The sequence below is a fragment of the Chrysochloris asiatica genome, unplaced genomic scaffold (assembly GCF_000296735.1).
Source record: "Chrysochloris asiatica unplaced genomic scaffold, ChrAsi1.0 scaffold00060, whole genome shotgun sequence".
NCBI lineage: Eukaryota > Metazoa > Chordata > Mammalia > Afrosoricida > Chrysochloridae > Chrysochloris > Chrysochloris asiatica.
Window position 1 is genome coordinate 4,343,647 of NW_006408578.1, and position 14,829 is coordinate 4,358,475.

General features: G+C 42.6%; 1 protein-coding gene across 1 annotated transcript in view; it reads right to left on the reverse strand.

The window, feature by feature from the left end:
- PHACTR1 (phosphatase and actin regulator 1) overlaps positions 1-14,829 on the reverse strand; it is a 765,475-nt gene that overhangs the window by 75,041 nt on the left and 675,605 nt on the right. The window contains exon 8 of the mRNA XM_006864086.1: positions 10,433-10,754. Within this exon, the coding sequence (XP_006864148.1) occupies positions 10,433-10,754 (322 nt within the window). The remainder of the gene's footprint in view (positions 1-10,432; positions 10,755-14,829) is intronic.

Sequence of the window (14,829 nt, forward strand, 5' to 3'; positions counted from 1 at the left end):
CCAACATTGAGGTTAGCAGTCTGATTCGTAACCATTATAGCAGGCTTTTATGTTTCTAAGGAACTCTTTTTTTCTTAGAAACTTTTATGTTTCTAAGACTGAAAATGAAACAATCAGGTCTGAGTAACACACAGATTTGACTTTTAATAATTTCGAAAACAAAAAAACTGAACGTCAAAACATCTACAATTCATGTTTCTAAAGAACTCTTTGTTTCTTAGAAACTTTTATGTTTCTAAGACTGAAAATGCAACAATCGGTGCTGAGTAACATACAGACTTGACTTTTAATAATTTCTAAAAAACAACGTCAAAACATCTACAACAATTCAGGCTTATTACAGAAGCTGCCCCCCTTTAAGGGAGCTTTATGCCATCAGTTGATCTGCGTCCCACGGCAGGAGACAAGCAGGCAGTTGAGTGCTCTGTTCCATGTATCAGCTCTTGGGAAACTGTATACTATCAGACACTTTGGAGACTCTTGTAAAAAATCAAAGGCAGTTTCAAAATTAACAATCACATTCTCTTTTAAATCCTTAATTTTCCTCAAAAACACTATGAAATAATTTCTCCATCATTTCTAAATAAAAACATGTAATAAAGGGATATTGCTTTCTGGCATCTGATTTCCAAATGCATCTATTGTTAAAATGAAAAAAAACAAAAAAAAAAAAAAAAGACATTAATCTCCTCAAAGGAGAGAGAAAATTATTATCTATTAATATGACACTGGTAGCGTAGTGGTTACGAATCGGGCTGCGAACAGCAAGGTCAGCAGTTCGAAACTACCAGCTGCTCCACGGGAGAAAGATGAGGCTTTCTGCTCCCGTAATAGCGTAGTGGTTACGAATCTGACTGTGAACCGCAAGGTCAGCAGTTCGAAACTACCAGCTGTTCTGTGGGAGAAAGATGAGGCATTCTGCTCCCGTAAAGATTTACAGTCTCGGAAACCCTGTACAGGGTCGCTATGAGTCAGAACCGACTCCACAGCACACAGCTACCACCACTACCAAAGATTTACAGCCTCGAAAACCCTGCTCAGGGTCGCTATGGGTCAGAACCGACTCAACAGCACTTAACAACAACAACAACAACATGACACTGAAAATGGAATTCAACTTCAACAGGATGAGCTTTTGTAATTTAGTCTGCATGAGTTATAAAGAGAGTTTCCAGTGGGAAGAGAGAACAATCAGCTGTTTTCCTTTCAGGATCCAAAAATGGGTGAGAAATTATGCGACAAATTGTAGCGCCTGAGGCTGAAAAGTGACAGAAATAACCACTGAAGCCCAAGAAGGAAGTCAATCAGTTTCAATTTAAGAAAGCACACACATATTGTGTGTTTTATCATGGTTGATGATTAGCCTTCCAAGATAAGAAATGCAGAACTAGAGCTTTTGTTTGTTGGTTGTCCTTTAGTCAGCAGGAAAGGATGCTGTTCTATATATAGATGAAGATACTGACCATCTTGAATGGAGAATGTGTCTTGAGGTTTTTGTTTTTTTTTAACTGCAGCAATGATAATGAATTTAAATGAATTCAACTACAACCATCTCTTTTGTCCTCCTAGGGACCAATGACCCACATTTCAGAAAAACAGGCCAGGAATGTGATGAGTAAAACCTGAAGAGCTCAGAGTCTGACCCATAGTCCATTCCTCCCGTTGTTGTTGTGAAGTGCCACCGAGTCGGGTGTGACTCATAGCGACCCTGTATTGGATTTCCGAGAAGCAGCTGGTGAGCTTGAACCGCCGACCTTGCAGTTCAAATGGCTTTACGGTGCATTAATCCACAGCGCCACACCAGGACTCCATCCCTCCCCTAGCATCCTTCATATTTCGGATGGAGAAGCCAAACAGGGGTGGACTTTTCTACATGATCTTGTCCCTAGTCAATGTCTGACACCATGCTTGACTATATAGGGGGTGCTAGAAGTCTAAGATGCTCTGGTAGCATAGTGGTTATGAATTGGGCTGCAAACCGCAAGGTCAGCAGTTCAAAACTATCAGCTATTCCATGCGAGAAAGATGAGGCTTTCTTCTCCCGTAAACATTTACAGTCTCGGAAACCCTGTATAGGTTCGCTATGAGTTGGAACTGACTCCACGGCACATAATCAATCAACCAACCAACCAACCAACCAACCAACCAACCAACCAACCAACCAACCAACCAACCAGAAGTCTAAGATGGAATGCGAGAAGCAATATGTTGAGTCCCAGTGGGCCAGTCATCAATGGGCTTCAATTCTTCATCAATTAAGTGGAGAAACTGACTTGCCCACTTCACCCTGACCTGCAAGATCAAGTTCCAGATGACTCCAACTCTTAGTGACCCCATGTGTGTCAGAGTAAGGACTATGTTCTATGGGATTTTCTTCCAAAGTGAATCTGAGTGGGCCTGAACTCTCAAGCTTTTGGTTAGCAGCTGAGCTCAACAACCGTTGTTACTACCCAGCTACTCCAGGGATACCGTTAAACGCCTGAGCTTTACCATCAATCAGTCATTACGGATTTTAGCCACTAATTCTTCAGGAAGAGTTTCTTCTTTTAGTGAGTTTAAATTTTTGCTCTGCAAAACTTTCAGATAATGGTTTATAAGATCAAAGAATAAATATTTATGTCCTGGCAGAGGCTAGAGTTTCTAATATTACTGAAGAACTACAGGAGTTCATGGGCAGGTTTTTCTCTCTTCCAAAAATATACTTCCTTTTTTTTTTTTTGATCCTCTTAAAACTTCAAACGATAATTGGTTTGTATAGGGTCAACTGGAAGGTGCCCTGGTGGCTTTGTAGGATAAGTACTGGACTGCTGACTGAAAGGTTGTCAGTTCGAATCTACCAGCCGCTCCTGGGAGAAAGATGAGGCTTTATGCTCCCATAAGTATTTACAGCTTCCGATACCCTATACAGGGTTGCTATGAGTGGGAATCAGCTTGATGGCAGTGAATTTGGTTATGCTCTGGATTGCTAGATGAAAGGTCGGTGGTTCAAACTCACCAGTCACTTCATTGGAGAAAGATATGTCAGTCTGCTTCTGTATAGCTTTCACCCTGCGCTAGGTTGCTACGGACTGGAGTTGACTCGACGGCAGTGGATTTATAATCTCACTTTAACTGTCCTAACCAACTAGTTTTGCTTGTTAACCAACCTTCCAGGGGAGTTCTGTCATGTTCATAGTAATGTTGCCTTTCACTGGAAACTCCTGATTTCTGTGTGCAATCGTTGAAAGATTATACACTGTCATTGTTAGTGCCTTTAAGTCAACTCTGACCAGGGCTTCAAATCAGTTCATACTGGTTGGACCCCCTACTCCCAATATGGAGTCCTGATGTGGTGCTATAGGATAAGCACAGCACTGCTAAGTGCAAGGTCAACAGTTCAAAGCCACCAGCAGGTCATCGGAAACCCTTTAGAGGGTCACTATAAATCAGAACAGACTGGACGGCACTCAACGACAACAACACCCCAGATACACTGAATCAGAATCTACTTTTAACAAGATCCCCTATCATCCCTGATCATACATATGACTCTCTATATAATATACAAGGAATCCTTGTGTGGTGCTATGGGTTAATAAACCAGACTGCAAAGTCATTTGAACTGCAACGTTGGCAGATCAAGCTTACCAGCTGCTTCTCAGAAACCCTATACAGGGTAACTATGGGTTGGAACCAACTCGATGGCACTTAACAACAACAACAGCAATATATAAACACTGCTTAGAATTTGCATTTCTACCCCCATTATGGAGTCCTGGTGTGGTGCTGTAGGACAAGCACTGAATTGCTAACCACAACGTTGGTGGTTCAAAATCACAAGTCACTCCTCAGAAACCCCATACAGGGTCACTATGAGCTGGAATAGACTCAACAGCACTTAACAACATATATAACATATATATATATATTATCTTTTAATTCCATTTTTGCGTAAATGTTTTGAAATCTGCTGGCATGTATAAGAACATATAATGTAGAAATGTAAATTCTGATTCAGTGTTTCTGGCATAGAAATGCAAATTCTCAACAAGAGATCCGACCAGGATGAACACGTTTAAAATCCTAGCTTTGATCACGGCAACCTTATGTATACCAGAAAAAAATGTTGTTCAATCCTTCACCACCTTCATGGTCATCGCTACGTTTGAGGTTATTGCTTGGTTACCACGTCCATTCACCTCTTGAGGGGTCCTCTCATCTTCAATGACCCTCTACTTACAAACCATGGTGTTCTTTTCTAGACTGTGGTTTTTTCTTGATGACAACTCTAAAGTACTCAGTCAGAAGTCTTCTTACCATTCTCATTTCTAAGGAGCATTCTGGTGTATTTCTTGTAAGGCTGATTTCTTCATTCTCTGGCAGTGTCTGGTACATTCCAATAGACTTTGCCAGCACCACAGTTGAAATGCATCAATTCTCCCTTTCTTATTCACTGTCCAACTTTCACCAGCATATAAGTCTACTGATAAGACCATGGCTTGGATCACCCTACTTATCAAAGTGAAGATTACAAATACCTGCCATCAATTCAAAGAAGCAAACTAACGTTCAGACATTGATAGCTCTGCCCTCACAGGGGCAGGGACAAATATCAATCCAGAATTTCATGAGATTTTGAAGGAGATCCTCTTCAATATAAAAAATAGGATGTGTCCTTGGAAATACATTTCATTTAAGGATGTACGTATTTGCTGTACTATAACAAAATACTGAACTTCTTCAAATCGGTGCCACCTTAAATACAAAATAACATATGCTCAGAGCTCCACTCTTGTTAGGGCACCAGTGTGCATCTGCTTTTCCTCATGGGATACCCTAATTCACTGGTGAAAACATCATTAACATAAGCCACTGCTGCGATTATGGATAAAAATAGAACCGTTAGGCCGCTAGAGCTCAAAGGAACCCTGGGAATCATCTCATTTATGATCAAGAATTATTCTTTAGACTACCCTGTGACCCTTGAGACAACAAGAAGAAAAGTAATTATCACCATAAAACATATTTGTACTAACATTTTAAAATTGCATTGTGCTTTGAAAGGTCTAAAATAATCACAGAATAATAGAATTTTAGCAAACAGAAGCATCTGGGAATTAACCTATCTTCAGTTTCTTCTGTCCAGTGTAGATATTATTCCTTTTACAATATTCTTGACAGATAATTTAGTCCCTTAGTGCTGTGGTATAAGCACTGGACTGCTAACCATAAGGTCAGCAATTCAAACCCAACAGCCACTCCTCAGAAATCTTATACAGGATTGTTACGCATTGGAACCAATTAAACAATACTTAACAACAACAAACTTTTCAATATTATTATTTTGAAAGAAGTACCTCAAATGTTTTGTTACTAATTGTGTGTCTACCACAATGTTTGGCATACAGTACCCAACAGGTGTTGCTAAGTTGTATCTAGAAGGTTCTAGAAGTGTTCCTGGGTTTGGTTGACCATTGCTGGGCTGGACTATCAGTAATAACATCCAATATTCCAACAAAGGTGTCAAAACTCAAAACCAAATCCATTGCTGTGGAGTTGAATTTTGACTCGTACTGACTTTATAGAGCAGAGAAATGCTCTACAGGGTTTCCAAGCCTATAAATCTCTACAGAAGCCGACAGCTTCCCTATGATAATTCACAACTATCTGATCTGCAACTGATAATGGGGTTGATGCAGGACTGGGCAGTGTTTCATTCCAGCGTGCACAGGGTTACCAGAAGTCAGCGGCCAACTCCACAGCAGCTAACAGCATGTCTTAACATAGAGGAGGATGCAAGAAAGACAGGAGGGGGCAAAGAGGATCTCTTGTTGTTGGTAGGTGCTGTTGGGTCGGTTCTGACCGTATGCAAAACAGAGTGAAACACTTTCCGGTACTGCACCATCCTCACAATTGTTGTTACACCTGGGCCTTGATGGAGATGAGCAAAACACAGAGACCACTTTTGCTTAGGGTCCATGATCATGATTACCTCATATGTTTTGAATCATTTCAAGAAATAATCTGACCCTGTGGAGACTCCAGTAGACCTATCCATTGCTTGTGTAAACTCAACTAAAATATGTTAAACTTACACTCAGTAACTATTAAACTGAGGACATTACATAGCAGGTTGGTAAGTATTTTCAATGGAACCATTTAAAATTGCACATTGATATGGCAATATCCTACTAATATACTGTCACCAGCATGTTTTTTTCAGATGATTAATGCTCCTGAAGCCTGTGTACATTTGCTGGTGTACAGTAGGCATGGAGACAGGAAATTACATTGGGGGCTAGTTTTCTTCAGGGAAGCAGTTGTGCTGTAGTTGGAGTTTTGGACTTGGGAGCAGGAAGAGCCTGGTTTGAAGGCTTGGCCTCTCTTCTCACGCCCTCCTAGTTGTTATAAAGTAGAAATGACTCACAGGCCCATGTGTGTCAGAGTAGAAGTGTGTTCCATAGAGTCTTCAATGGCTGTTTTATTTTCAGAAGCAAATCACCAGGGCTCGCTTCCACAGTGCTTCTAGGTAGACTTGAATCTCCAACTTTTGGTGAGCAGCTGACTGCTTAGCCTTTGTACCACCCACCCAATGACTCCACTTACTACGTAACACGGTGCTTTTCAAAATGTTGAAGGTAAAAAATCCAGTTTTGTTAGTTTACTGATTAATCTAAAATTTCTTCATTATTTTTTAAAAATAGATTTGTTCTTCATGACTGAGACTCTACACAACAAGAATTCAAGTTCTATATAATACCAATTCAAGTTTCTACATGGACAACTCAGTGACATGGATTACAGCCTTCAAGTTGTGCATCCTTCTCAGGCTTAACTGTCAATCCATTACAAACAGACGCTTTTGTAAACTAATCAAAACATGCGGGGTCCTGGTGTGGCGCTGTAGGATAAGCACTGGACTGCACGGTTGGTTTGAATCACAAGGTTGGCAGTTTAAATCACCAGCTGCTCCTCAGAAACCCTATACAGGATCGCTATGAGTTGGAACCAGCTCAATGGAAGCACTTAACAACAACTTTAACTATATATATATATATAGGAACCCTCGTTTTTACAACTGGATCACCAGACATAAAATTATTCTGCCAAAATGCTAGCAAAGTTTCTGAGAGCTTGCTTTCAATCTCTTTACTTTTGTGGCTACATTGGTGTGGGAGTGGGTGCAGGATTGTAAGTAATTTGTGAACTACTCCTTGAGTAGGCGGGAGCTAACATAACATTCCTTTGTTTTTTTATTTAAGCAGTTCCCCAGTTGGTATGAGGATGAAATAAGAGGATGCAATAAGGGGCATTAAAAAGTTCATGGAAAAATTCTGAAAAAAAAATTCTTCTTTCTGAAGCCCCCTCAGATATCAAGGTGTGCTGTTGTTGTTGCTAAGCGCTGTCGAGTCAGTTCCGACCCACAGTGACCCTGTATAGGGTTTCTGAGGAGCGGCTGGTGAACTTGAAAAGCAGACCTTGTGGTTCAAACTGACTTTGCACTCCAGTACATTAACCCACAGCACCACACCAGGACTCCATCAAGGTATGTTCCTATTGTTTTTGTTGTTAGGTACCATCAAGTCAGTACTGACTCATAGCGATCCTATGCACAATAGAATGAAACACTGCCCCATCCTGGGCCAACCTCACAATTATTGCCATGCTTGAACCCACTGATGCTGCCACTTTTCCAGTCCATCTTGCTGGGAGTCTTCCTCTTTTTCTCTGACCCTCCTTCCACCTTACCAAACATGATATCCTTCCCTAGCAACTGGTCCCTCCTGACAATATGTCCCAAATATGAGAGATGAAGTTTGGCCATTCTGGCCTCCAAGGAGCACTCTGGCTGTGCTTCTTCCAACACAGATCTGTTGGTTCTTTTGGCAGCTCATGGCACTTTCAATATTCTCCTCCAACACCATAAATTAAATGCATCAATTCTTCACGGTCTTCTTTATTCACTGTCCAGTTTTCATACGCATATGAGGTTTTTGAAAATACCATGGCTTGGGTCAGGCACACCTTAGTCCTCAAGCTGACATCTTTGCTCTTCAAGACTTTAAAAAGGTCTTGTGCAGCAGATTTGCCTAATGAATAATACATCATTTGATTTCTTGAGTGCTGCTTCCATGAGTGTTGATAGTTGACCCAAGAAGAATGAAGTCCTTGACAACTTCAATCTTTTCTCCGTTGATAAGAATGTTGCTTATTGGTTCAGTGGTGAGGATTTTTGTTTCCTTTACATTGAGATGTAATCCATACTGAAGGCTGAGCTCTTTGATCTTCATCAGTAACTATTTTAAGTCCTCTTCACTTTCAGCAAGCAAGGCTGTATCATCTGCATATTGCAGGTTGTTACTGAGTCTTCCGCCAATCCTGATGCCATGTAGTAGACTAAAAAGTGCCTTCTGGATTTGCAAGTCCTTTTTTTCTTGTTAATACCTGTTGTTAGTTGTGGTCGAGTGGATTCCAACCCATGACAGCCCCATGTGGGCTGTGAACTTTTGGAAGCAGATCTGCAGGCCTGTCTTCTGAGGTGCTTCCAGGTGGCTTGTGCTGCCCACCTTTTGGTTTGTGGTCAAGTACTTAACTGTTGGTGCTACCCAGTCATCTATCTCATTAGTAAGCACACTAGAAGTATCCTTCCCACCCCCTTTTGAAAGCTAACATTATGTCACTTCACTTTATTAAAGACCTATATTAATATCTGTTTTCGTCAACGGAAAGAAATTCAAAGAGGATTTCTGGTTTTATAAAAAGGGCAAAAGCGAAGCTAGGCACCTTGTACCCACAGTGAGGGCAGCATCCTCAATCTACAATGTTTTTGTATTATTTTGACTTTGTGTAGACCGTGTATTAATCATAGGAGTTCCTTCTTGACAATACATTAATGATATTGGATAGGTTATTTCTTGGATCTGGGGATGCTCAACAGTTTTCCCCCCTACATAAATTAATGGTAACTGCTTCTTGACTTTGCATCACTTTGGTTTATGAAATCTTTCATAGAATGCTACACCTTTAGATAATGGGGATACCTGTAGTTAAAATAATGGTAGTAAGGGGCCCAATAATATTTTGTAGGTGTTACATGTGGTCCTCAGAGCTTTGGTGTGGCGCTGTGGGATAAAGCACTAGACTGCAAGGTCAGTTTGAACCAGAAGGTCAAAAGTTTAAATTCACCAGCCATTTCTTGGAAACCCTAGTCAGGGTCACTATGAGTTGGAACCAACTTGAGAGCACGTAACAACAACAACATGTGATCCTCAGGTTCGAATCCTAAAGTCGACAACTGCTGCTTGAGGCATAGATTTCCCAAACATAGACTATTCGGCTGAGAAGCAGGGATGCAGAAGGTAACTGAGAATCAAGAAGCAAGTTTCAGCTTCCCATTGTGATCCTACGTCTCTGACTCTCTGCCTAGGTGACCAGTCAGAAGCTCCAGACTTCAACTGCCCATCCATCACCAACATCATCACCTTAAGCCAATTCTTTCCATCCAGAAGACCTGATTAACAGCAGGCACTGCCTAGAAAGGGCAGTTGGGCTCGTTGTTTATGCCACATCGCAACACTTTATTCTCCTAGTAATGCCAAGGCATCACTAAACAGCATCCCCAGAGGCCATCCTGGGATTTTCCATTCATTTCTTGGGCACAGAAAGGGAGTATTTGTGTGTGTCTGGGTATTTCCTTTAAAGGAGAAATTCTCTGTTGGTTGTACGGATGTGGGAAGTCTGGGTTGCTGTTCTGGCCAGGCCTACCCTTACAGATCTCCCGGCAATGACATTGGAAGCACATTCAGGTGAAAGAAGAGGCTATTAGCAGACTTTGCTAAACTATTAGCAGCTCACACACATCGAATTTAACTAAAAGACTTTGCTTCCTCCATTAGCACAAACAAGAGCATCCCCCTCCACTTTCCCCATCCTCCTGTTTTTCTACATCACCGTACGAGCTGATACCTTTTCTTGTTTAACATTTAAATTACTTTTTAATCATAAATACAACAAACACAAAATATATAGCACAGTTTATAGGATAAAAAAATATGAAACATGCAAACACTTTCCCTCATCTTCAATGACTATGTAGATAACCTTTCAAAAAGTATTAATGCTTATAGGGCAGAATACCAGGGGGGCTTCAAAAAGAAGTTCAGGGAAGAATGGAATTTTCCCACAAGCTCTTTGAAACCCCTTGTATGTGCTAGTGTATACATATGTGTTTGTGTACATATGTGTGTATGTGTTACACGTATGAGGGGGCTTCAAAGAGTTTGAACATTCCTCTTTCTCTTGGATTAGTGTGACAGTTCTATAGTTAACAACATCTGCTTTTCTCCTCCAAACTGTTCTTGATGTCTATGAGCCCTGAGGCTGGTCTTCACCCTCCCCACTCACAAGCCCCTTCACCTCCAAACACAAAGCACGTGGCCCACACCCAGATTACCTCTCCAGCCTCTGCATGGTCATGGCCAGTGTCTTGTTCAGCTCATCTATCATCCTGCAGCTGGAGGGGTGCAGGGGCAGGGAGCCGGTGGAGGAGGGCAGATGCTGGCTGTGGCTGCCGTACTGCAGCTGGTGCTGGATCTGGGATGGCAGGACCGTGTGGTGGTGCTGGGCCATGCTCTGCTGGCTACTCTTCTGGGCGGCGTAGGATGCCAGCGAGAGCTCTGGGCCTCCCACAGGCATACAGATCATGACTTTCTTTGGAGGTAGCGGAGGTGACAGTTTCACTGGCAGACAAGGCAATTTCATGGGGGCGCCAGGATCTGCGGCAGAAGGAGGGTGAGATGCAGATGTGAATTGGGGGCTTCAACAGGAATGCAGCATACCCCACAGACCCACTGTCAGACGGCCCACTAAAGCAAACCCCTTTGATAAAATGCACCAATGGAAGACCCCAGGATAGTGAGTGCTACTTAACAAACTCATCCCCTGATCAAAGCGTGCTGGCTGTAGGGGCCCCCATAGACACACCCCTGAGCAGAGCCTGTCTCACTGAGTTGCCAGACTGAGGTTCAAACCAGCACAGGTGGTGAGACAGTAGGAAGGGGGAATGCAAGGAACTCACATGAACCTGGAAGAGGATTTCTTCTAAACTATCCCATTGTGTATGAAGAATTTGGTCTTGCCAAAGAAACATCTGGTCTTTATCCCTAGTCCTGGGAGTTAACCTCTAAACCCCTTGGAATTCCACTGATTGGAATATCTTTGTTATTCATGGTGAACCACAGCTGATAGTGCATGCTAGTGAGGAAGCACATGGCTCTCTGGGCCATGTGATATCAGTCCAATATTGGAGGGAGGTATTGAATATTGAGTTTAATCACATGGACAATCAATCATGCGGGTATAATGAAGCCTCAATAAAAACGAAACACTGAAGCTTGAATAAGCTTCTCTGGTTGGCAATACCCCATGCATGGTGTCACCTACCAAGGCTGGAGAGTAACACATCCTAAAAACAATGGAATCTTTGCATTTAGGGTCCTCTCAGACTATGCTCTATGCAGCCCTTCCTTAGGCTGATTTTAGTCTGTATGTTTCCTTGTAATAAACCATACTCATGAGTTTAACAGTTTCCACTGAGTTTTGTGAGACCTTCTAGAAAATGATTGAATCTGAACTTTTTTTTTTTAATGTTTATTGTGAATTATGTGATAGTTTACATGGGAGAATATTAGCTTTACATTCATCCTATTGTATATCGTTTCACTGCCATAGTTACAATCCCTTCCATGCATCCTCAACCAACCAAAGGGTATACCCTGGTTGTCAGCACACAGCCCCTCTCCCTCTCTGGGTCCAGAGTCCCCAGCCACTCCATCTCTCCACATCATCGTCTTTGCCTCCATCTCTGGCGTCATTGTTTCTCTGGGTAGGATCCTGCACTCCGCTCTTTTCCCTTGATGGTCCCAGGGACCTCTGCTCCTGGACTGCAAAGTTAACCTTTTGCTACAAAATGTCTACCTTTACATTTCCAACCCCTAAATATGGTTTTGGGGACACTTGTGCATACATGAGGGTGGCCGTGTATGGACTCATCCTTCTAGTTTTCTAGTTGGAGCCTTGTGGTTGGTGTCCAAAGTCTTGGGCAAACTTGGGTGTCTGGAGGACTATGCCCTCAAATCTTGAAGTGTGGCTAATTCCAGGTACTCGTGATGTCTATGGAGTGCTGGTGTGGCACTGTGGGTTAATGTACTAGACTGCAAAGTCATTTGAACTGCAAGGTTGGTGGTTCAATTTCACCAGCTGCTCCTTGGAAACCCTACACAGGGTCACTATGGGTCAGAATTGACTCAATGGCACTTAACAACAACAACATGATGTCTAAAATATTGCAACTGTAATGTGAAAACATTCTACTAGCTGGAACATTCTAAGAGGTATGGAGTTAAGTTTGAGCCCACTAACAACATCAGAAAATGACTTGAATGCTCCCAACCTTACCGCCTTCATCTGTAACATGGTGGATGATCACGTCAGCTCAGGAGGCTGGCTTTGGTGAAGATTAGTTAGAGTAGAGAGGGAGCACATGGTCTGTGTGCCTGGCACAGGTGTTGTAAAAGGCTTTGTGCACTGCCAAGCACTATGTGGAGGCAAGGTTAACATGACTGTAGAGCTGGGTGACCTTCCCTACAGCATCCCAGGTGGACTCCAACAGGGCGCTCTGGGGGCCTGATGGCGCCTTCCCAGAATCAACCCATTGGTCCCATGACAGTGCTGCTGAAGCTCAATGTGCTCCAGTCCGGTCAGCTCTCAACTCAATAGCAACTGGCTATGCTGCTACTGGGTTGATTCCAACTCACAATGATCCCATAGAACAGACCTTTCTAATGTCCCATAAGGTCTCAGGCTATAATCTACATGGAATAAGACTTCAACATCTTTCTCCCGTGGAGTGGCTGGTAGATTCAATCCACTATGGCACCCGGGCTCTTCATCTACAACCCCACATTCCTGGACATCATGTAATCATGGAGGAGCAGGGGCAGGCATGCTTGAGCCCTGTGGCTTGTCGCTCTGCCTTGAATGTGGCCTTCCTCCAATTTAACTTCCACCCACCCACAGCCACCCTATAGGACAGAGTAGGGTTTCTGGGACTGTAAAACTTTATGAAAGCAGACAGCCTAATCTTCCTTTCTCAAAGTACCTTGTGGATTTGAACCACTGACCTTTTGGTTAGCAGTCCAATATTTATCCTATAGCACCACTAGGGTTCCTTTTAATTTCCCCAGTCCTATCAAATTGACACTTTTCATGCATTCAATGTCATCATGAATGCATTCAATCTCAGTGTGAAACCCATCATTGACGCCTCATCTAAAAGATCAAATACAACATCTCTCCCTACATCATTCAAGGCCTTTATAAACTGTCTGCTGCTTAGTTTAGATTCTCCAAGAGGTTTGCTCTGGTGGCCCTGGAAGAACTGACCCAAATATCTCCAATGCTAACATACCACTTTCCTCCTGTGGATTTTATTTACACTGTGCCATAAGAACCAGAGTCTGATGTTGTTAGTGATCAGCCATCCCTTACACGTTCCACAAGAACTGTTCCAATTGGCAGTGGCCTCTTCAGCTTCCTTCCCAACTGCAGATCAAGGTGATTTGCTGTTGAGGTGATTCCGACTCATAGTGACTCCTGTGTGTTACAGCAGAGCCGTGTCTCCTTGGGTTTTCAATAGCTGATTTTTCAGAAGTAGACCACCAGGTGCATTCCTCTGGGTGGACTTGAACTGCCAACCATTTGGTTAGTAACTCCAAACTGCCTGATATTCACGGGGCCTTCATATGCCTCTTTCCCTCTGTTTGGAATAGTCTTCTCTGTTTTGGTCAATCCCTACTCTCCCTTCAAATCCTGCTAGGAAAATGACCTTTCCCGAGGTTCCTCTTTCCATTTCACCCACTGCCCACCTACTGGGGCCTGTGGTGGCCATTACGTCTAGGTTAACGATGCTATAAAATGTCACCAATGGACGACTCGCACTTAAGGAACACAGAGTTTCCGTTAAAGGCAATGGAATAACTGGGGAATGGGTAAATTGAACAACGTGATGAAGCTAATTAAAGTCACTGAACTGTGAAGATGATTCGAATGGCAAATGTTTTGTTACTACTGTTTAAATAAAAGTATTAACAATGGCAGTAAAGGTAATAACAAATGATGATAGCAATAATTATCACCAACTCTAACACATTGCTCTAAGTGCTATGAACTTTTTTTTATAAATACTAACAAATGTAAACCTCACAAGTCTAAGATGGACACCATCTTTTTATCAATTTCACAGACGATGAATGGCCTCTGGAGACACAGCCATGTTGACATCATCATCTTCTCTCTTGTAGAGCGGGCACCAAGTGTGACATCTTGTACAGTGCCCAGCTTGTGCACAGCAAAAGGCCACAACACTGAGACAGGAGTAATCTTCTGCTTGATGAGGCCACACTTTCCCCAGAAACTGACGCTCCTGGTCCTATCACTGAGATACAGAAAAATTAAGGAATTCCAGGGCACCTGACAAGATGGCTCTCCTAACACTAAAACACAAGCCAGCCACAACCACTGGTTCTCTTGGGCTCATCCTTTATTATAATCCCCCATGCACACAACACAAGGTAAGCAAGCTCAGAAACAGCCCGAGTGATGTTAGCTCATTCCAAAGGGGCTGAGATGTGAAAACTCTAACTGCCCATCCCTCGTTACTGAGGGGATCTGTTCTCATGGCTGTGAGAAACTTCAGCACCAGCCTAAACCAGCTGCCAAGTTGCTGCTGGCTCACATTGACCCCATGTGTGTCAGAGTACAACTGTGCTCCATAGCATTCTTTTTTTTTTT